The 21076-nt window shown below is 41.5% G+C and overlaps 1 protein-coding gene across 7 annotated transcripts in view; it reads left to right on the top strand.

The window, feature by feature from the left end:
• Positions 1-880: 880 nt before the first annotated feature.
• The window catches only part of FAT1 (FAT atypical cadherin 1), a 363497-nt gene continuing 343301 nt past the window's right edge, over positions 881-21076 (top strand). For 2 of the 7 annotated variants that reach the window (XM_033943897.1, XM_033943893.1), the window contains exons 1-2: positions 1292-1622; positions 17005-20293. In XM_033943897.1, the coding sequence (XP_033799788.1) occupies positions 17029-20293 (3265 nt within the window). In that variant the 5' untranslated portion in view covers positions 1292-1622; positions 17005-17028. Of the gene's footprint in view, positions 1006-1291; positions 1623-4385; positions 4540-4858; positions 5212-17004; positions 20294-21076 lie in introns of those variants that run through there. The other 5 variants (XM_033943904.1, XM_033943898.1, XM_033943896.1 and 2 more) reach the window with 4 other exon arrangements.

The following is a 21076-nucleotide window of genomic DNA, read 5'->3' as shown; positions in this document are numbered from 1 at the left end:
GCAGACTCGATAGGCCATTTGGCCTTTATCTGCCATCATGTTTCTATGTTAATGCCAGCTCCACGCTGCTGTTAGGTTTTCAGTGTTAAGGGCAAGCTCTGGGTTGTACGCCGTTTCTGAGTATGAGAAGGGAATATCTAAGGTTTCATTTGATAGCATCTGCATGCTATTTGCCTAGAACTATTTTGGCATTGTTCTCTGTGCTAGTGTCCTCTTATCCTGAAGACACTCACCAGTGGTGTTAGGTTCTGAACAATGGGCTGCTGGAGAGGGTCCACAAATGTTTGCCTAGGGCCCAATATAGTGTTAATCTGGCCTTGATCATGGTTTTTCCCCCTTAGAACTGGTGCCCTTTTTGACCTGTAGCTGCTCATTTGAAAATATCTGCAGTTTTTGTACCCATACTGTTTCTCTAGAAAATGACTGGCCACTGTATATTAAAAGATTGTATTGGTGAAGGAGCAGGTGCTAATTTTTCAAACTTAATACCGGCTTGGTCCTGCCTTCCAAGCCTGTGCCAGTTTCTTATGCATTTTCAGCACCTGGAAATCTGTAAACCACAGAAATCGGATCTCCAGCAAAATTCCTTAAAGAGAGAACACACTGCTGTACAGCTGTGAAATCTCTTGAAATAGGAGAGTTGCACACTAAAATTATTCAAAAAAATATTTTTTTTTTCTGCCTGAAGGTAGCATTCCATGGGGACATATGGAAAACCCTTGGATGCCATTTTTTTTTTCAGTATAATTTCATTCTAAAAAAAAAAGATCAAGAACCTACCTCCCCCCCCCCTCCTCCCTCACTGAACAAGAGAAACTATAAACCGAGCCAAGAAATCAGCGGTGGCAACACCAAGAGGATGGGGAGGAGGTCCGAAATCAGGACAAGACAACGTGCGTAACTTTCGATCATTAGGGGGAAGGATGAAAGAAGTTGAAGGTGGCGGAGCAAAGGCCGGAGCTTCCGCGAGCTCCAACAAGGCAACAATTGGCAACTCGTTGCACTGTAAGGTTTGGAAAACGCCAGAAGGCCTTTCTACCCCCTACTCTCCCCCTTCCTCCTCCTCAGGTGCTGGCAACGAAACAGAAAGAAAGTGGAGGAGAAAATAAGTGCCCGCAGTGGCGACCGAGCGCCGGCAGCTCCCGCAGCCACTGGCTAGCGGTTCCAACGCTCTGAACCCTCGGGGGGCCAGCGGGGCTGTGACGTCAGCGCCCCCAGCGGAAGCGGGGGCGGGAGGCTGGAGCGCGCGCGAGAGGGGGGGTGGGGAGCCTCGCGCGCCGCACAGCAGAGCTCTCCGGCGGCGCCTGCAACTCTCTAACTCTCCGCAGAGCCATGTCTTGGAAAACTTGGATCGCCCTACCTCGTCCCCGGCTTTGATCAGTCGCCTCCGTTTCGCTTCTCTCTTGAATGCACGCTCTAGTCCCTCTCGGTCTGGGGGTGAGGGGGGCTTTCGGAGATGCGGCGGCGCCGCCTCGGATTTTGTGGGAGCCGGCGGCGGGGTTCTGTCTGGGGGGCATCTGCCGAGAGAGCGAAAGTTGGTGCTCTGCGGGAGCTGTGCTAATGAAAGCCTGCGGGGACTGAGTGACTTTGGGAGAGAGGATTATTTCAATCCAGCTGGTCTGGTGAGTTCTTTGTCGACTAAAAACTGTGTTTGATTTTTCCGCAGATTTAGTGCTTTAGATTAGTTTATACAAATCTTTCTAAAATATATCTAATCGGTGACATACATTACTATGTAATACCGTATACACTTCTATGCGCCCAGAAAACAATCAGCATTAAGAAATGTTCGAATTAAAGGGGAATTCACAACTGTAGTTAAAAAAATATATAATTTTTCCACAATTTTTAGGTTGCAACTTGCCTTGTAAAGGCTATTGGCGACTTGATGTATTGTAGTATAGCGCCCCCTAGACCACAAATATGTAAAACAAACTCCCCCCATTCTTCTAAGCAAAGTTAATCGTTGTTTTCCCATGCAACGCTGGGAAACATCGTTTGGGAGGATTGGTTTAGACTAGAGAGTTTGAAAAGGACACGATTATTTCTTTGAGCTGTAGCTATCGCAATTTAAAACTGTATTTTTAAAAAATATTTTCAAGCATAGATTTAATTTTGAGCTAAAAACTTGTCTGCCGTGTAGCCTCCATGCAATTTAAATAAATCTCCGAAGATCTGTAGGGACATCATACCTGTTAACTCTTGATATAAAAAAAAATGTTAGTATAAACTCATTAGCATACAGTATATTATAGTATAAGAGAGCTGACTTAGTATAAGCAGCAGTTATTCGGCTTCAAATAACTTTCCAAAAATACTGGATCCCTGTTCAAACAGCCAGCCCAATTACGGCTACTACACGTAAATCTAAAATGCTAATTAATACAATTGCACAGACTTAATAAGGCGTCTGCCATTTAATAAGGAATTAGAGGAAGTTTTGAGACGGGTTATTACTAGGGGTGAAATATTAGATTTGCTAATTTAATGCTTTTGTTTTTATGAAACCAGAGCGAGATGTCAAATTTTTCGACATGATTGCATTTACAACTTTTCCAAGTACATGCTGTTTAGTAGTCAGGTTTAAGTGCAAAACTAACTCGCATTAGAGAAAGAAAACGGTGTTAAAAGCAATATAGTTTGTGCGAAAACTTTTGAATTCGTAAGTTTGAGCTATAGTAAAACCTCTTGACAAGTAAACTTAACTAACTTACGAAACGTATACAATCTTAGCGTATATTCAGGATCCGCGTTAATTCAAAAATGTTTGGTAAACAGGAGTAGTAGCTATTCCGTTGCTGATTAGTTCGGAAATAGCAGTTCTTAATGAACATACCTTTTTTTTCCGAGGGTAATCAAATTTCACTTTGCATTATGAACATGGCAGCACCAATCAAAATCATTTGAATTCGCGCAGCACACGAGGCCATGATTTTGGTGAAAACGTTGCTTTTGCATTGGAGCATGGAGTATGTGTTTTCACCAGCAAACACTGAGGAAATAGCAGTACATTTTTTTTTCTTGCATTTTTAGTACAATACTTCCATTGTCCTAAAGCAGGGGTGTCCAATGTCGGTCCTCGAGGGCCGCAATCCAGTCGGGTTTTCAGGATTTTCCCAATGAATATGCATGAGATCTATTAGCATACAATGAAAGCGGTGCATGCAAATAGACCTCATGTATATTCATTGGGGAAATCCTGAAAATCCGACTGGACTGCGGCCCTCGAGGACCGACATTGGACACCCCTGTCCTAAAGCATTGCATGTGTAATTTTTTCTTTATTATGTTTTGTGTAATAACACTCATCCTGTAAAACCAATATCATTGGACACTACTTGTATGTTGCAGAAACCCCTTGGCACAGTTCTTTACTGTTAGACCTTAGCTTGAGCTCAGAGTCAGTAATCAGCTTAAACGTTTTTCTCCCAGAACAGGGCTTCTGTATAAAGTTGTTTTTTGGTTTTAAACACTAATAAAGATTCTACTATCCCTTTCCCTCTACTTCTTCCCCTCCCAGTTTAGTAATCTAGCTAGAACGTTGGTTCCTACGAATGGCAGGAGCTAGAGTGGGTGGATGCTCTCATGACTACATTAGCTATTTTAGTGATGTATAATTTACCTTTACTTAATCACATTTCCTTTTTTTTGCTTTCTTTCTCTCCACTGTTTATCAATTTGCTAACTTGCAAATAGAATTTATAATGCATGGCTTTATCTACTAGCTTGATCTCCCGCCACACTATATAAAGAGGGAGAAATTAAATTGCTAGATTAAAAGATCAAATATATGGAATGGTGAGCTTTACTCTTGGAAAAGAACTGTCACAGGAGCTAGTCGGATGTGGCAAATGGAGCCCTTCGGTTTGAAGCGTTTGCCTCGAGGGTGCTGGCTAAAATATAAAACTGAAAACGTATTCAACTGGGCTAGGAATAAAAAGGCATGCGGTTTGCTTAGGGTAGCCTAAAGCCTTCATAAAAGCATTTCCATGTGTTCTGGGCTAGAGCCGTCAATAGCCATCAGATCACTTTTTGAAATGTGACCCCCTCCCCCCCCCCCCCCCAGCTCCCAAAGCCACCTACTATTACTTGAAAATTGTTGGTAGCTTTTAACCTCTGCTTTCCCCCTCCCCACCACCACTGATTTATAAAGTTTTAAACATCAGTCCCGATGCGCTTTAATTTCTTGACGAAGGAGGCGGATGCAGTGGCTCTTTTGATCTGACAGGGCTATAATCATTTAGGAGCCATATGGTTGCGAGTCCCGGAGTCTATGAAAAGTGTGGTTTAGTTTTTCGTGCCAGAGCAAAGGAGTTCCGGCGGGGGGCGGCGGAGGGATTCGCGAATGGGGATTGAGAGACCAGTTCTGTCGGGTCGGAGAGGGGTGGGGGGAAGGGACGACCGTGGCGGCATGGGACGGAAGAAAGAAAGAAGGGCAGGAGGGGCCGCGAGAGCGGGACGGCGGTGACTCTGCGGCCATGCGCTCTCTGCAGCCCTCCGACAAGTTCCCCGTGGCCGGCCCTTAATGCTGGGAAGGAGGTGAGCAATGAATCGGAGCGGCTTGCAAACTTCTTTGATTCCTTCCTCCCGGGCTGGGACGTGGAGGTGGAAGTCCCCCCCCCCTCGTTGGGATTTTAACCCTTTTTATCTGCTCTTGTTCTGTGTATTTAACTGAAGCGCGCGGCGTCACTCGAAAGTAGTTTAACCCTGCGAACTCTTAGGGGCTGCGGTTTGTTTTGGCTGGGGGGGGGGAGGAGGTAAGAGGATCGCAGCCTTTGTAGAGGGGTTTGACCGCGTTTGCTCCTTGCGGCGGGGGGAGGGGGCGAGAGAATGGGAGACGTGAGGGGACTAAGGAATGAGCAGGAGGAGAAGAAAGAGAGGAGGGAGCGTTCAAAGTTTCAGCTTCGCTCTCCTTGCGCTGCCGTGAGCGACCCAGAAATTGCGGAAGAAACGGATCCCTCCACCCCCATATGCCAGTTCCCATCGATCGTACGTTTCCGGTACATCTGAGGTTATTGTTCGGTTCTGCACTTTGAAATCGGCTTTTTTTTTCCCCCCTTGGCGAGAAGCCAGCGAGCTCTAGTCGGAATCATAACCAAGGGCTGTATTAGCCCAAGATTCTGCTTAGAAATCTTGGTTCTTTTTGTGCCTAGCCTAAAGGTAGAACTGGAGCAGGCTGGCGGGCGTTTGAAATGAATTACTTTTGAGAAGGCAAGTTCCTGGGATTTATTAGCCAAGATTGCTGTGCTCCCTCCCTCGTGGAGCCTCGTCCCAAATCCTCCCATAGCAGTACTCTTTTTTTTTTGTTTTTTCTTCTAGATTACATACCGTAAATCTAATTCAGGTGTTTTTCATAAGTGGGAAATTTTCTTGGATTTTAAACCTGTCTGTCTTCTAGGCCCTTTCATTTGATGCTTTTAAAGATATGTGAAGTTATTGCATAGTAGTTTAACAGTGATAACTTTTTGGAGCTATATTAGTTTATTTTGTAGAAAAATGTAGAAGAAAAAGTAGCAAGAACTATATATTTTTTTCAAGGTATGGTGACAATTTGACCTTAATGTATAGATGGCACACAAACATTTCTAAGGTTATGGATTTAAAATAGCTTAGTATCATTATGGAATACTTGCTCAGGTATTAGTTAAGAACATAAGAATAGCTTTACTGGTTCAGACCAATGGTCCATCAAGCCCAGTATCCTGTTCTCACAGTGGCCAATCCAGGTCACTAATACCTGGCCAAAACTCAAGGAGTAGCAATATTCAATGCCACTGGTACGCGGCAAGCAGTGGCTTACCCCATGTCTTTCTCAATAACAGACTATGGACTTTTCTTCCAGGAACTTGTCAAAACCTTTCTTAAAACCAGCTATGCTATCCGCTCTTACCAAATCCTCTGGCAACGTGTTCCAGAGCTTCCTATTCTCTTGAGTGAAAATTTTTTTCCTCCTATTGGTTTTAAAAGTATTTCCCTGTAACTTCGAGTGTCCCCTAGTTTTGTAATTTTTGACGGAGTGAAAAATTGATCCACTTGTACCCCGTTCTACGCCACTCAGGATTTTGTAGACTTCAATCCTATCTTCCCTCAGCTGTCCTCATATGACAGGAGTTTCATCCCCCTTTATCATCTTGGTCGCTCTTCTTTGAACCTTTTCTAATGCCGCTATATCTTTTTTGAGATGAGACCAGAATTGAATGCAATATTCCAACTGTGACTTGGGTTATTGTTACCAATGTGCATCACTTTGCATTTGCCCACACTAAATTTCATCTGCCATTTGAATGCCCAGTCTTCCAATTTCCTAAGGTCTGCCTGCCGTTTTTCACAATCAGCATGCATTTTAACAACTTTGAATAGTTTAGTGTCATCTGCAAATTTAATCATCTCACTCATCATTCCAATTTCCAGATCATTTATAAATAAGTTAAATAGCACTGGTCCCAGTACAGATCTCTGTGGCACTCTACTGTTTACCCTACCCAGTTCCTAATCCACAACTGAACTTTGCCATCTATCTTTAATTTTCTCAGGAGCCTCTCGTGAGGAACTTTGTCAAAAGCTTTCTGAGTATCAAGATACACTATATCAACCAGCTCACCTTTATCCACGTTTGTTCACACCTTCAAAGAAGTCAAGCAAATTGGTAAGGCAAGATTTCCCTCTGTCTCATTAAATCATGTGTGTCTACGTGTTCCACAATTTTTTCTAAATGTTTCCACCATTTTGCCTGGCACTGAAGTCCAGCTTACCGGTCTGTAATTTCCCAGGTCTCCCCTGAAACCCTTTAAAAAAATTGGCGTAACATTGGCTACCCTGCAGTCTTTAGGTACTAGTCGATTTTAGTAACAGGTTACAGATCACTAACACCAGGTCAGCAATTTCATGTTTTAGTTCTTTTAGTACTCTGGGATATATACCATCCGGTCCAGGTGATTTATCACTTTTTAACTTGTCAATTTGGCTTAGTACATCTTCCAGATTCACCGAGATTTCTTTCAATTCCTCCACACCTTCACCCTTGAAAACCATTTCCGGTTCAGGTAGATCTCTTATTTTCTTCCATAAAGACCAAAGCAAAGAATTAATTCAGTCTTTATGCTATGGCCTTATCCTCCCTGAGTGTCCCTTTTGCTCCTTGGTCATCCAATGGTCCCACAGATTCTGATTCTGATGTACCTAAAAAAATTGTTAGGAGTTTTTGCCTCTTTTGCAAGTTTCTCTTCATATTTCTTTATCAATGCTTTGCATTTAACTTGCCAGTGCTTGTGTCGCTTCTTATTTTCTTCATTTAGATTCCTTTTCCATTCTTTAAAGGATTTTTTTTTTTGGCTCTAATAGCCTCTTTCACTTCACCTTTTAACCATGCCGGCTCTCATTTCCTCTTCTTTCCACCTTTGCTCATTTGTGGAATACACCTGGTCTGGGCTTCTGTGATGATATTTTTATATAACATCCACACCTGGCTTACAGTCATAACCTTTGCAACTGATCCTTTTAGCTTCATTTTAACTATTTTTCTAATTTTATCATACTCTCCCTTTTGAAAATTAAATGCCTCTATGGTACATTTCTTTTGTGACGTCACTCCCGGTATTGGCTCAAATTTGATCACGTTATGATTACTGTTTCCCAACGGACCCATAGTTAACTTTGACTTTTCACTAAGGACCAAATCTAAAATAGCTCCCCTTCTTGTCTGTTCCTGGATCAGTCGCTCCAAGAAGCAGTCATTTATGACGTCTAGAAATTTATCTCCCTAGCATTCCCTGATGTAACATTTAACCAGTCAATGCTGGGGGTAATTGAAATCAACAGTTAATACTATCTTACTCATATATAAAGAAAAAAGGAAACTGTTGCCTAGCAAAGCAAACTGCTTTAGCACCACAAAAGCTCTAAACCCTAACTAACAATCCAAATGTTGGGAGAAAAAAGGCCATATACGCTGTCCCATTTCATCTCCTAGGCCCCTAGCATCTGCATACAGACACCCCAAACCGTTCTCCTTCCCTGCAACCACAGGCTGCTGAGAAGACAGGGAAAATCGGAGTCTTTTAGTAGGAAGGTTTGTAAGAGAGAGATGCGGCAAAACCTTGTATGTTGGTTCAAGCTCATGCTGCGTTACCCTTATATGGAAAAGCACCATAAAACTCCCTGTTCCCAGACTGTGTTTATGGGAAAAATTCTTGAGCCGCACAGCTCAAAATGAGGGAGTTGAGCACTTTTGGAACATTGCTTCGAATGAGAGGATGTTAGCTTTTTTTTTTTTTTTTTTTTAATTAGCTCTAACTGTTCTCAGAAGTGCTGGCATGTTGCATTCTTTCACTGAGCATTTCAGTTTTCATTCATATGAACCTTTTGGTTAGTAATCTGCTTTTAGTGTAGTACGTTTTGTGGTGGTCAAGCGTAACATTTACTGACTTGGTTCTCATCTGTCTTTAGAAATGGAAAACAGGATATTTTGTAAAGTTTCCTTTCATGTTTCGGTGTAAGGAATCCCACATATGAAAGCTTGTGTTTCATTAACTGATTCATGCTTGGGCGGTGATGTGGATGGCTGGCTTCTGCAAGCAGAGTCCCAAATCAGGATTTGTTACAAGTCTATTTCTATTTTTTTTTAATCTATTTATAATACCACCTATCAAAGTTATCTAACAACTCTTGAATGCCTTGCATGTGAAAGTCAACGTAAACTGTGTAGGGCTTTAACTTTATGGTTACTTTTCAAGATGCCATGCATTGGACGTATGATTTTAATTGGACTACATTTCGAGTAAAACTTTTAATTGCAAGTAATTGCACAATTAAAGGTGTGTATGTTTATTTCCCTGTGGGCAAGCCACTTTACCCTCTGTTGTCCCAAGTACAAAATAAGTACTGTTCCTGTAAATCAGGAGTGCCCACACTTTTTTGACTCGCGAGCTACTTTTAAAATGACCAAGTTAAAATGATCTACCAACAATAAAATTTTAAAAAAACACAACGCACACTGTACGCATAGAATTGTTAATTATTATTCCTATTCCGGGGTTTTTTCAAAGAGGTCAAAGCAGATGACTCTATGCACTATCACCTCAGTAACAACCATACAAAAATAAACAAAACCCACCCCCCTCCCTTTTTACTAAACTACAATAGCAGTTTTTAGCGCAGGGAGCTGCGCTGAATGCCCAGCGCTGCTCTGGACGCTCATAGGCTCCCTGCGCTAAAAACCACTATCGTGGTTTAGTAAAAGGGGACCATATTGTAAAATATAGACAGCAGATATAAATTCAGACACATTTTGATCACTAAATTTAAAATAAAATCATTTTTCCTACCTTGTCTGGTGATTTCATGAGTCTCTGGTTGCACTTTCTTCTTCTGACTGTGCATCCAATCTTTCTTTCAGCCTGTATGCTTCCTCTTCTCCAATTTAAACATCGCATTACCTTTAAAATTCTACTTTTAGTATTTAAAACTTCCTCATTCCCTCCCCCAACTTTTTCTTCCTCTCTCCCTGCCCTTTCTTTCTTTCTCTCTTCATGCCCCCTTTCTTTTTTTCCTATTTCTCTTCTTTCCTTCTGTCTCCCTGCCTGCCCCCTTTCTTTATTTCTCCCTGCCCTTCCCCAAGCCACTGCCACTGCCATTGGGGAACAGGACCCAAACGCCACCAACGGATAACAGGCCCCAAAGCCAACGACGCCCCATGCTCTCTCTGCTTCGGGCCGATCAATCTTCCTCTCCCCGACGTCAATTCTGCCGTCGGAGAGGAAGTTCCGCCCAGCCAGGCAGCGATTGGCTGGCCCGAACTTCCTCTCCGATGGCAGAATTGACGTCAGGGAGAGGAAGATTGATCAGTCCAATAGATCACCAAGGCAAAGGGAGTCCTGGATGATCGACTCACTTTGCCTTGGCGAGCTACCGGTCGATCGCGATCGACCTGTTGGGCACCCCTGCTGTAAATTATAAGTAAACTACTTTGATTGTAACCATGGAAAGGAGGTATATCAAATCTCATCCCTCTTCCCTTCCCTAAAGGACTGATAATCTCCCTCCTTCCCACCCCTAGATCAAACATCTCTCCTTTTCTCTTCATTCCTTGAGGTCTTCTCTTTGTGTCTCTCTCTCTTTCACCCCATGAGCAACTAAACAAACTTGATGGTGAACATCGCCAACCGAACCTAGAGCACACATGTTCAGAGGGCACAAGCGCAAGGAACAACTTGGGCGCTGAAGATCAGTGCAAATAGCATGTAGATGTGTTTAGCTGTTCCCTCCCGATACTCAGAGTGCATAAATTAAACCCAGCCCTTACCGTTAAAAACCCAATGCCAACTCGGAGCTGGTGTTAGGATAGGGTTTCCAGGGACCTAGTCATTGGCCAGCTTCGGTTCATCTTCCAGCTTACCATTCAGCTCCATGAGTTCAGTTTCGGTGGCCATGGAAGAACTGGAGAAATTTGGGCCGCCGCAGGCTGGTGGGAGATCCTGCCAGGCTGCATTGAATGCTGAAATCTTTAACCCAGGATGAGATGAGAAGAGGTCAGCTCTGCAGTGTTTCATTTTCTTCCCTTCCCCCTCAGAAAACAGAAGTGATAAAAACCAGAGGCATTTCAAGACTGTCCTCTTCCCTTCTCCCCAGTTTGACTGGGCATTATTTTCTGCATATCGCAAAAATCTATGCAAATTACAAAAAATATACAAATACGTGAAAACAGCCACACATTAAAATTACAATTAAAATTGCAATAAAATACTACAAATACACTTTTCTCCCTTCATGAATTACCAAAAGCTTCCTGGAAAAGATAAGCCTTCAAGGCTTTTCAAGTTTATTAGAAATTTGATGAATCGCTTAGACATGAATTACTAAGCGAATTACATTAAAATCCAAACTATGCATACATTAAAATACAAGATATGCATACAACATATAAATTAAAAAAAAAAAAAAATAACAACTCAGAAAAGGGGTTAGACCAACAGACAAAACTGGATGTGGAGGAATGAAGGGATAAGGTTACAATATTAATAATTTTAAAAAGAGGGAAACAATAAGAGAAAAAAACATTAGGAAGGGTATCTTTTTTTATTATTTATTTTTGATAAAGAGTCTACTGCACTGTAACTATTCTATACAGAGGGTAAAAGCATCTTTAAACAGGAAGGTTTTTAGATTATTTTTAAAACGGCTAATATCTTTTTCGTCTCTTATATATTGGGGTAGAGAATTCCAGACTTGGGGGGCTACTATTGAAAATATATCATGTCGTCTAGTGCCGATCGCTTTTAAAGGGACTACCAGGAGACCTTGGATCGAAGAACGAAGGGGGCGAGAAGAGTTATATGGAATAAGTATCCTGTTTATAAATTGTGGTTCGTTTGTGGATAAAGTTTTAAATACTAAAAGTAGAATTTTAAAGGTAATGCGATGGTTAATGGGAAGCCAGTGTGAGGCAACTAGGAAAGGGGTTACATGGTCATATTTTTTACCATTGTGAATAAGTTTAACGGAATCTGACATATCATATCTGGAAGTGCATTTCACAGGTGCTTAAGCTCAAAGTAGGCCTGTTTAGGGGTGGAGATGAACCTAGGCGTTGCAATGCACTATTCTCCCAAAAAATTTAGGAGCCAGAAATGTAGGTATTTAAAACTCTGGCCTACATTACTGGTGCCCGGTAGCCACGATTCTGTTAGAGGTGCCTAAGTGTGATTGACATGCATCTGGCTCCGTTTTTCCAGGTGCCAGCCAATTTTAGGCGCTGTTTACTCTCTAGCACCCATCTCTACATGGGTTTCTAATAATTGCATCACGTACTAGAGTTGAAATCTGGCTCAAAGAGGTACGCCTGGATTCCTCCAGTGGATTGCTTCAAAGTGCATGCAGTGGGGCAAAACTGGGAATGGCTCAGCTTGTCCCCTTTAATGGTGACCATTTTCAGATGTGCTATTCATGTCCGATGTGCATAAAACAGCAATTTAGTCGTACATTATTTACAAGCCTCATATTCGGAGGATTTAATTGGACTTATAAATCTAGGCAAATGAATGGCAGGCCAGAATTTACTAGCATAACTTTTTAAGGTCTTAAATTTTCAGATGAAAGTTATGCACTCGAGTTTGGCTGAAAAAAGGGCACAAATTTAGGAGATTCATTTAGGAGCTTTTATGAATATTGGACCCTACGAGGGAAATTCTGTAAATGGTATTTGAAAAGATAGGTGCCTATAACTTAATTTATGATGCGCAGGAATGGTACTTAAATGGAAGCCCAGCAGCGTGGAAATGAAGATGATTGAGAGCTAAACTTCTACGGTCTGTGCCCTGTATATGACAAGATTGATTTTGGGGGGAGGGGGTGCCTGTGATGGTGACTCCAGCAGTGTTGAGTCAGTGTAGCTGATGCTGGACAGACATCTACAGTCTCTATCCCATATGTAGCAAGAAGGATCAAGAGCAATAATAAGTATACCTATTTCCGCAGTGGCCCCCCCTGTCCCCCCCCACCGAGGAGATAGGTATACAGTGCTCCCCTGCGAATTTGCGGTCCCGGTCATTCGCAGTATTTTCCGACCGTGAAGGGGAGGCAGGAGAGGGCAGCCGGAGTGCCAGCGAGTGAAGGAAATATCTCATGGTATGCTCCGACTGCCGCCTCATCCTACTTCAATTTCAGAAAAATCAGTAAAAACGAATTTGTTTAATCGATTCGTAACCTAAGAAGTTTATAGTTTTTCTCTTCTTCCATTCTGTAAGCTTGTATTCGATGACTTTGTATGGTGACCCCCTTCGCTGTTAGTCCAGCACCTCTTGGTGTAAACCGCCTACAACTATCATGGCTTTGGCAGTATCCATAATAATAAAAAGCTAAGCGCGCATGCGCTTTTCAAAAATTGTGATTCCTGGTGGCGTGAAGTGTGCTTCTGTGTCACACCTCACGGCGCCTGCGCTAGCTGGAGGCGTGTGTTCCAGAGACTCCTCCCTCCCGCTGCTGCTGCTAGCATAATTTGAGATGTCCTGAAATGGAATGTTGCAATTACAATTTATACATCCTTTCCAAAATGCTGTTCCACATATATATGGAAATGGAACAACAATTAACAAAAAATCAGGATCTTAATGATTGCTTGTGTAAAGGGGTCCCAGTGTATGTTTATATACTGCATGGTGGACTTCTCACACACATAACAATATTTATTGGTTTGGGACAGGGCCGGGACCAGTAGAAACCAGGAGGCCATAGGCAGGAATGCCACACATACATCACTCTGCATGCAGTCAATAAAGCAGACTACTCCATTATTAGTGCTTTTAAAGGAAGTAAGTGGGACAGTATCAATAGCAGATGCAGTAAATATTTACAAAGTTCCTTTATCTCCCTTTCAATCCTATCTTTGTTAGAAAAGGTGTATATCATCTCCACATCTTTCCATATTAACAGTGTAGTAGGTAGTTACCTGAGGTCTTTGTTAAGGTTGCTGAGAGGCTCAGGGACTCTCAGGATGTGATGTAGCATTTTAGATGTCTTTGGCCCTAGTTGGATGATAGTCCCCAGGAGACAGGTAAATACACGTGGTACTTAATCTTTAACATGTGAAGCTACTCCAGGATATAGGTAGTCCAAGTTGCCTACTGGAAATAAATTACTATATCTTGCTTCTCCTCTCTTCTGTGCCTCAGGTGGGTACAGCAAGCCCCTAGTTCCCACCGTCCCAATGGCAGCACAGAGCTTAAGCGGCTCCAAGGGCTCTCCCATTTAGATGTTCCGACTAGGATAGTCAAAACACTTTTAGTTGTTTTGTAACTAGTTGACAGGAAGGACCAGGGCTGTGGAGTCGGTAGATAAATGTTCCGACTCCGACGCCTCAGTTTTTTGTACTTCAGACTCCGACTCCAGGTACCCGAAATTTCCTCCGACTCCAACTCCGACTCCATAGCACTGGTTAATTTTCAGATTGTTAAAATGGAATGTCAAGTTGAGAGAAATGAGCATTTTCGACACCACCTTCTTTTTGCTTTTAATCAAGGTTCTAAGGCCTCAGAAGCTGCTCGCAACATTTGTGCTGTGTATATAGTGGGTGCTATAGCTGAAAGAATCGCTCGTGATTGGTATGCCAATTTCAAAAATGGAGTCGGTAGATAAATGTTCCGACTCCGACTCCTCAGTTTTTTGTACTTCTGACTCTGATTCCGACTCCAGGTACCCAAAATTTCCTCCGACTCCGACTCCACAGCCCTGGGAAGGACTCTCACCTCACAGATAAGGTCATTAGCCAGGGAGGCTAGGAGCCAAAGATACAAATTGGAAGTGTGCACTGGGATTTAGATCCCTGGCAAGTCTTCCTCTGATTTATAATACTGGTAACAGGGGAAACTCCTTCTCTCAGTAACCAATGAAGTAGTAAAGTAAAAGTGTATTTTTCTAGCGTGTCTTTGAGGTGTCATTGTGAGTGCATGCGCCCTTATCACCTACAAAATGAGTGTCAGTAAATGCTCACTTGGTATTTATTTTATTTTTTTAAAAACCACTGCATGCTAATGGCGACATTAGCACATGGTCATTAATAGGGAAAATGGAAAATCAACTATTTCTTAATTGTGGTAAAAATCCACATAAGGGCATGCTAAGGCCACTTTCTACTGCAGCTTAGTAAAAGGACCTTGTAGTTTGTAATGAAAATGGTTTCAGTATTTAAGGCATTTAAAATATTTTTTAAAACATATATTTTTCCCAAGAAAATATTGGTTTCCAGGACTTCTAAAACCTTGGTTTTCAGTACACAACTAAGGGCTCCTTTTATCAAGCCACGCTAGCGAGGTTAACACGCATGACTTTTCATCACGCGCTAACCCCTGCGCTGGCCAAAAACTACCGCCTGCTCAAGAGGAGGTGGTAGCGGCTAGCATGGCCGGTGGTTTAACGCGCGCTATTACGTGCGTTAAACTGCGGCTTCATAAAAGGAGCCCCTAATGTAGTCATAAGGACATTTAACATTGTTGGGGGGACATAAGTTGCACAAGATACTCTAGAACTGATAGTTATAGAAGTTCAAAGTCTAATCTTTGGGCGTCTGCTCTAATGTTTATGAAAGGTTTAGTCAGCCTTGTTCATTGACAGAGAACTGAAGATTATCCTATATAACAATAAAACACTTCCCGTGGCAGTGAAAATTGTGTTGACTTTGTTTAAATATTTTTGTAAAAAAAAAAAGTTTACCTGTCAGAAAAATAAAGAGAACAGTAGTTGCTCTGTTTATTTTTCTGACAGGTAAACTTTCTTTTTTTTTTTTTCAACAGTTTCAGAAAGAATAATACTTGAGTTCTGGCTAAGCCCAGATTTAATATTCTTAATTTCTTTATTAATTTGGAATCTCTTTCATGTTTGTCACATTGGAGAATGTCTTATTTATCTCTATGTGGTTGAATTTTGTAGTATCTCAATATACCCGTTCTGTATGCAATTGATATCCCGCCGTGCTAGATTTTGGATCCAGAGTTGTTGGTCTTAAGAGAGCTAGTTTTTCTCATCAGTAATCAAAACAATCATAACTTTAATTGGCTGCATTGGGTTCTGATGTGACAGATTATGCAAGGTAAAGTAGATATTAACATAAGAATCATAAATGATTCTGATGTTACATGACGTGTGAAAAATATTTTAGAATGTTGTTGATAGTCTCGCACACCAGTTTGACTAGTTTAACGCACAAGACTGAAGTGTTTGGTTCAAGAATAACTTTTTAAAAAAATGCTAATGAAATGCAATTATTAGACAATGACAGCTGCTGTTTGACAGCATTGTATTAGGGCATAAATATGCTGTTTCAGATTTTGGCCCAGTGTTCATTTGTTACCAGATTGATGAGAGCTTGACGTTGGCAGGTGTGTCAGTCATCATCTTTTGTTGTTACTAATTGATCAAGAGTTTAATACATTTTTGCTTCTTTAGTATGGCTTATTCTGATAACAGAAAGCAAGGCAAAAGCATTCATATCTTTTCTTAGACGATGACAGCATAGCAGGTAGAATTGGGGATGCTGACAGACAAAAGCTGCTCTTGCTTTGAACAGGCCTCGATTTCCTGTTATGTAGAAATTTTTTTAATCGCCTTAATATTTTCAGGAACCAAATGGCTGCTGTAAACATATGGTCCTATTCAGCGGCTGCTTTTGAATAGCTTTAAATAAGTCAGATTACATATAAGCTGTAAATTGGCAGAATCTGTCCTTTTTTTCTCAATTTGTTTCCTTGAATGTACAATTCCGAGCCATACAGAGCGGTTTCAAGGAAAATGCTTTCAGCTAAGTAATTGGTGTGCAGTGCTAGCAAGCTTGCAAAGCAGAATGGTGAAAGATCAGCAGGCAATTCCTTGTGCCCCTTTAGATTTGACAGAACAAACTGTGAGGACTACTTTGTGACACGGTTTCTGACTTTACCTTCTTCTAAGTTATTCTTAAGAGGTTACGAGAAGCCATTAGCGTAACTTTTGGTAGTGGGGACTATAGATCATCTTCAGTATAAGATTAAAGACATTGTATTGAAATGGATATTCTGAAAATAAATTCTTTGGGTAGGAAGCGGATTCGTTTTTGGGTCATGGGTACCTTATTGTATGATACCAGTTTGCCAAAAATAGATTCTAACATTGAAAATTTAAACTGGGTATAAGTAGCGCTGTCGGCTATGAAGAGCACATGCTCTGTCTATACTGCAGGGAGAGCTAAAACAGTATGCAGATACCTATTGTGCAGAAAATATTTGGTACAGCTACACATTTTGTGCCTAATTAAGTATATCGATGGAATCCAGAGCTTTAAGTGGTTTTCATTGGTTGCTTTTGTATTTCAGAAACTTATTGAGTATCCTTAAGAAAGAGTACAAGGGCCATTCATATCTTATTGTTACAGAAAATGCAAAATCCTATATCATCTGCAGGAAATGTAAACCATGGAAAAGATGTAACTTTACTTGCAATAATTCCTTAGCTTACCAATTTTTTTTTATCCTGTTTTTGTTGTAGGAGATTTGGTGATCCTTTACCATCATGTGGAGAGATTTGACCATGCTGCTGCTGTGGCTGCTTTTGCACTGTTTGGCCAGCTGTGAAGGAAGTCGTATACCGTACCACTCTGTGCCGATGCAGTTCACACACCACCAGTATAATGCCACTGTACATGAAAATTCTGCAGTCAAGACCTACGTGGGGCATCCAGTTAAAATGGGCATCTACATCACAGATTCTCTCTGGGATATAAAATACAAAATAATTTCGGGCGACTCTGAAAATCTCTTCAAAGCCGAAGAACACCTGGTTGGAGATTTTTGTTTTTTGAGAATACGGACCAAGGGAGGAAATACAGCTATTTTGAACAGAGAGGTGAAAGATCACTATGTACTGACTGTTAAAGCAATGGAAAAAAATACCAATGCAGAAGCTCGCACAAAGGTTAGGGTGCAGGTACTGGATACAAATGACTTAAGGCCTCTGTTTTCACCAACATCTTATAGTGTTGCTTTGCCTGAAAACACAGCAATAAGGACCAGTATTGCCAGAGTCAGTGCGACCGATGCAGATATAGGAACAAATGGCGAATTTTATTACAGCTTTAAAGAGAGGACAGATATGTTTGCCATCCATCCAACCAGCGGCACTGTCATTTTAACTGGTAGACTAGACTATTCAGAAACCAAGCTCTACGAGATGGTCATCCTTGCAGTTGATCGAGGGATGAAACTGTACGGTAGCAGTGGCATTAGTAGTATGGCCAGACTAACCGTTCATGTAGAGCAGGCAAATGAACACACACCTGCGGTTACAGCCATTCCCCTGACTCCTCCTGAAACAGATACAGACCCTGTGTATGCGATTGTAACAGTAGACGATGAAGATCAGGGCCTCAATGGTGAAATAGCTTCTTTGAGCATTGTAGCGGGCGACCCTCTGCAGCAGTTCAGGATTGTGCGAACTGCTCCAGGAAGTAAAGAGTACAAGATCAAATCAGTGGGGGAAGTTGATTGGGAGAGCCAGCCATTTGGGTATAATCTGACATTACAGGCTAAAGATAAGGGAAGTCCACCACAATTTTCTTCTGTGAAAGTTGTTCATGTGGTGTCGCCATGGTTCAGGTCTGGTCCTGTCAGATTTGAAAAAGATGTGTATAAAACAGAGATAAGTGAATTTGCTCCACCCGATACACCTCTAATAATGGTAAAAGCCATACCTAGTTATTCCCATGTGAAATATGTTTTTAAAAATGCTGTAGACAAAGCCAGATTCACCTTGAACCCTAGGACGGGACTGATTACCACTTTACAGCCAATAAAAAGGCAGCATGCAGGGCACTTTGAATTAGATGTAATGACTGCTGACAAAAGGGCGTTTACAAAAGTATTGATCAGAATTGTAGACATGAACACAAATGCCCCAGAATTTACACAAACATCCTACAAAGCAACTGTTGATGAAAACGTTCCAGCTGGTACCAGTGTTATGAGTGTCAGTGCAACCGACCTTGATGAGGGTGAGAATGGTTATGTAACATACAGCATTGCTAACCTGAATCCTACACCTTTTACTATTGACTATTTCACCGGTGTTATTCGTACCTCAGAAGATCTGGACTATGAATTGATGCCACGTGTTTACACTTTGAGGATCCGCGCTTCCGACTGGGGTTTACCATATCGTCGAGAAGTTGAAGTTCCTGTTACCATAGTTCTAAATAACTTAAATGATAACACACCATTGTTTGAAAGAATAAATTGTGAGGGAACAATTCCTAAAGATTTAAGTGTCGGGGAACAAATTACCACTGTGTCTGCTATTGATGCAGATGAACTCCAGCTAGTGAGATATCAATTTGAGTCTGGAAATGAATTAGATATGTTTAATATAAATCCAAATTCAGGGGTCCTGTCTTTAACACAGTCTCTTGTGGATAGCCCTGGTTCAAAATCCTCCTTTCACAGTCTGAGAATTACAGCTACAGATGGAGAGAACTTTGCAACCCCATTATACATTAACATAACTGTGATTCCTGGTCGCAAATTAGTTAACTTACATTGTGAAGAGACTGGTGTGGCGAAAATGCTGGCTGAGAAACTTCTTCAGGCAAATAAGTTGCACAATCGTGGAGAGACTGAAGATGTTTTCTTTGATACCCACTCTGTGAATTCTCATGCACCTCAGTTTGCAAATATGCTCCCGAGCAGCATTGTGGTTAAAGAAAATCTTCCTGTTGGTTTTAGCATAATGCTTATGAATGGCACGGATCTTGATAATGGCTTTAATGGGAAACTCATATATGTTATTTCTGGAGGTAACAGTGATAGCAGTTTCATTGTTGACATGGAAACTGGCTGGCTAAAGATATTATCCCCCCTTGACAGAGAAGTTAAAGAACAGTACACTTTGAATGTTACCGTATATGATCTTGGTATACCTCAGAAATCTGCCTGGCGTCTTTTGGATATCAACGTTTTGGATGCTAATGATAATAAGCCAGAGTTTTTGCAGGATGGTTATTTCATTGAAGTCAGTGAAAATACAGGACTAAACTCAGAAATCATTCAAGTAGAAGCCATTGATAAAGATTTAGGCCCTAATGGAGATGTGAGATATCACCTTCTTACAGATACACCGCTGTTTTCAATTGATACTGTGACTGGTGTTGTTAAAGTTATAGGCTCACTGGATCGAGAAATGCAGCACACACACATCCTGAAGATTCAGGCCAGAGACCAAGCTGTAGAAGAGCCTCAGTTGTTTTCATCGGTGATTTTGAAAGTATCTTTGGAAGATGTTAATGATAATCCTCCTCAATTTATTCCACCTAATTATCATGTAAAAGTTCGAGAAGACTTGCCTGTAGGGACAGTTGTCATGTGGCTAGAAGCACACGATCACGATATAGGTCAGTCCAGTCAAGTGCGATATAGCCTGATAGATACTGGAGATGGAAGTTTTGATGTGGATAAACTGAGCGGGGCAGTGCGTATTGTACAGAAACTGGACTTTGAGAAAAAACAGATGTACAATTTGACAGTGCGTGCTAAAGACAGGGGAAAACCTATTTCATTGTCTTCAACATGTTACATTGAAGTTGAGATAGGTGATGTGAACGAGAACTTGCATCCTCCCTTCTTTCACAACTTTGTGGATGAAATTACAGTAAAGGAAGATGTCCCTATAGGCACGCCAATTATGACATTATCTGCTCATGATGAAGATACAGGACGTGATGGGGAAATTCGGTATTCAATAAGAGATGGATCGGGTGTTGGGATTTTTCGAATAGATGAAAAAAAAGGTAAGAACCCTTGAAGGTTTCTCAGTACAATAATTACATAGTTCACTAATTTTTAACAGTTATGCTCAGTTAATATCCTCTTTTTAAAAGGAAAACAGTTTTCTGAAATAAATATTTGAAGTTTCTTTTTCAACAGTTTTGTTGAGTACTGTATGTCCTTGGTGAATAAAATGGCCATTGAGTTATAGTGCACCATTGATAAAATGGTGACTGTTGATTTAATTTTCAGATTTCCTCTGCTATTTCGTAGGAGGAGTGGAGGGTGATTTGGGGGCTTTTCTGTAAGTTAACAGTTCTGGTTAGCTAATTGCAGATAATTTTTTATTGAATTGTGAAAAAAAAAATACTGTACATAATGAAGCTAAAACAGACTTCTAGATATTTCAGATTAAGTGCTCTTCGTCAAAGGTTTGCCTTTAGAAAATTGGTACACTGGCTTAGCAAGAAAAATACAAGGTCAATATACCGTATATACTTGAATATAAGTCAATCCGAATACAAGTTGAGACCCCCCCCATCGAGATCCCCATTTCCCCCCCCCCAAAATGAGGAAAAATGGTTGACTCTAATATAAAACGGGGGCTTAATATTCAAGTGCCATGCCCTCCCCTGCCAGGCTCTGCACTCAGCCCCCTTCCCACTACTTGCCAGGCACGGTATCCTGTCCCCTCTCCCTGCTAGGCTCTGCACCCTGTCCCCCCCTCCCTGCCAGGCTCTAGGTCCTGCACCCTGTCCCCTCTCCCTGCTAGGCTCTGCACCTTATCCCACCTTCTCTTCCACATC

Source organism: Geotrypetes seraphini, chromosome 1, assembly GCF_902459505.1.
Source record: "Geotrypetes seraphini chromosome 1, aGeoSer1.1, whole genome shotgun sequence".
NCBI lineage: Eukaryota > Metazoa > Chordata > Amphibia > Gymnophiona > Dermophiidae > Geotrypetes > Geotrypetes seraphini.
This window is presented reverse-complemented; position numbering and strand designations above follow the sequence as displayed.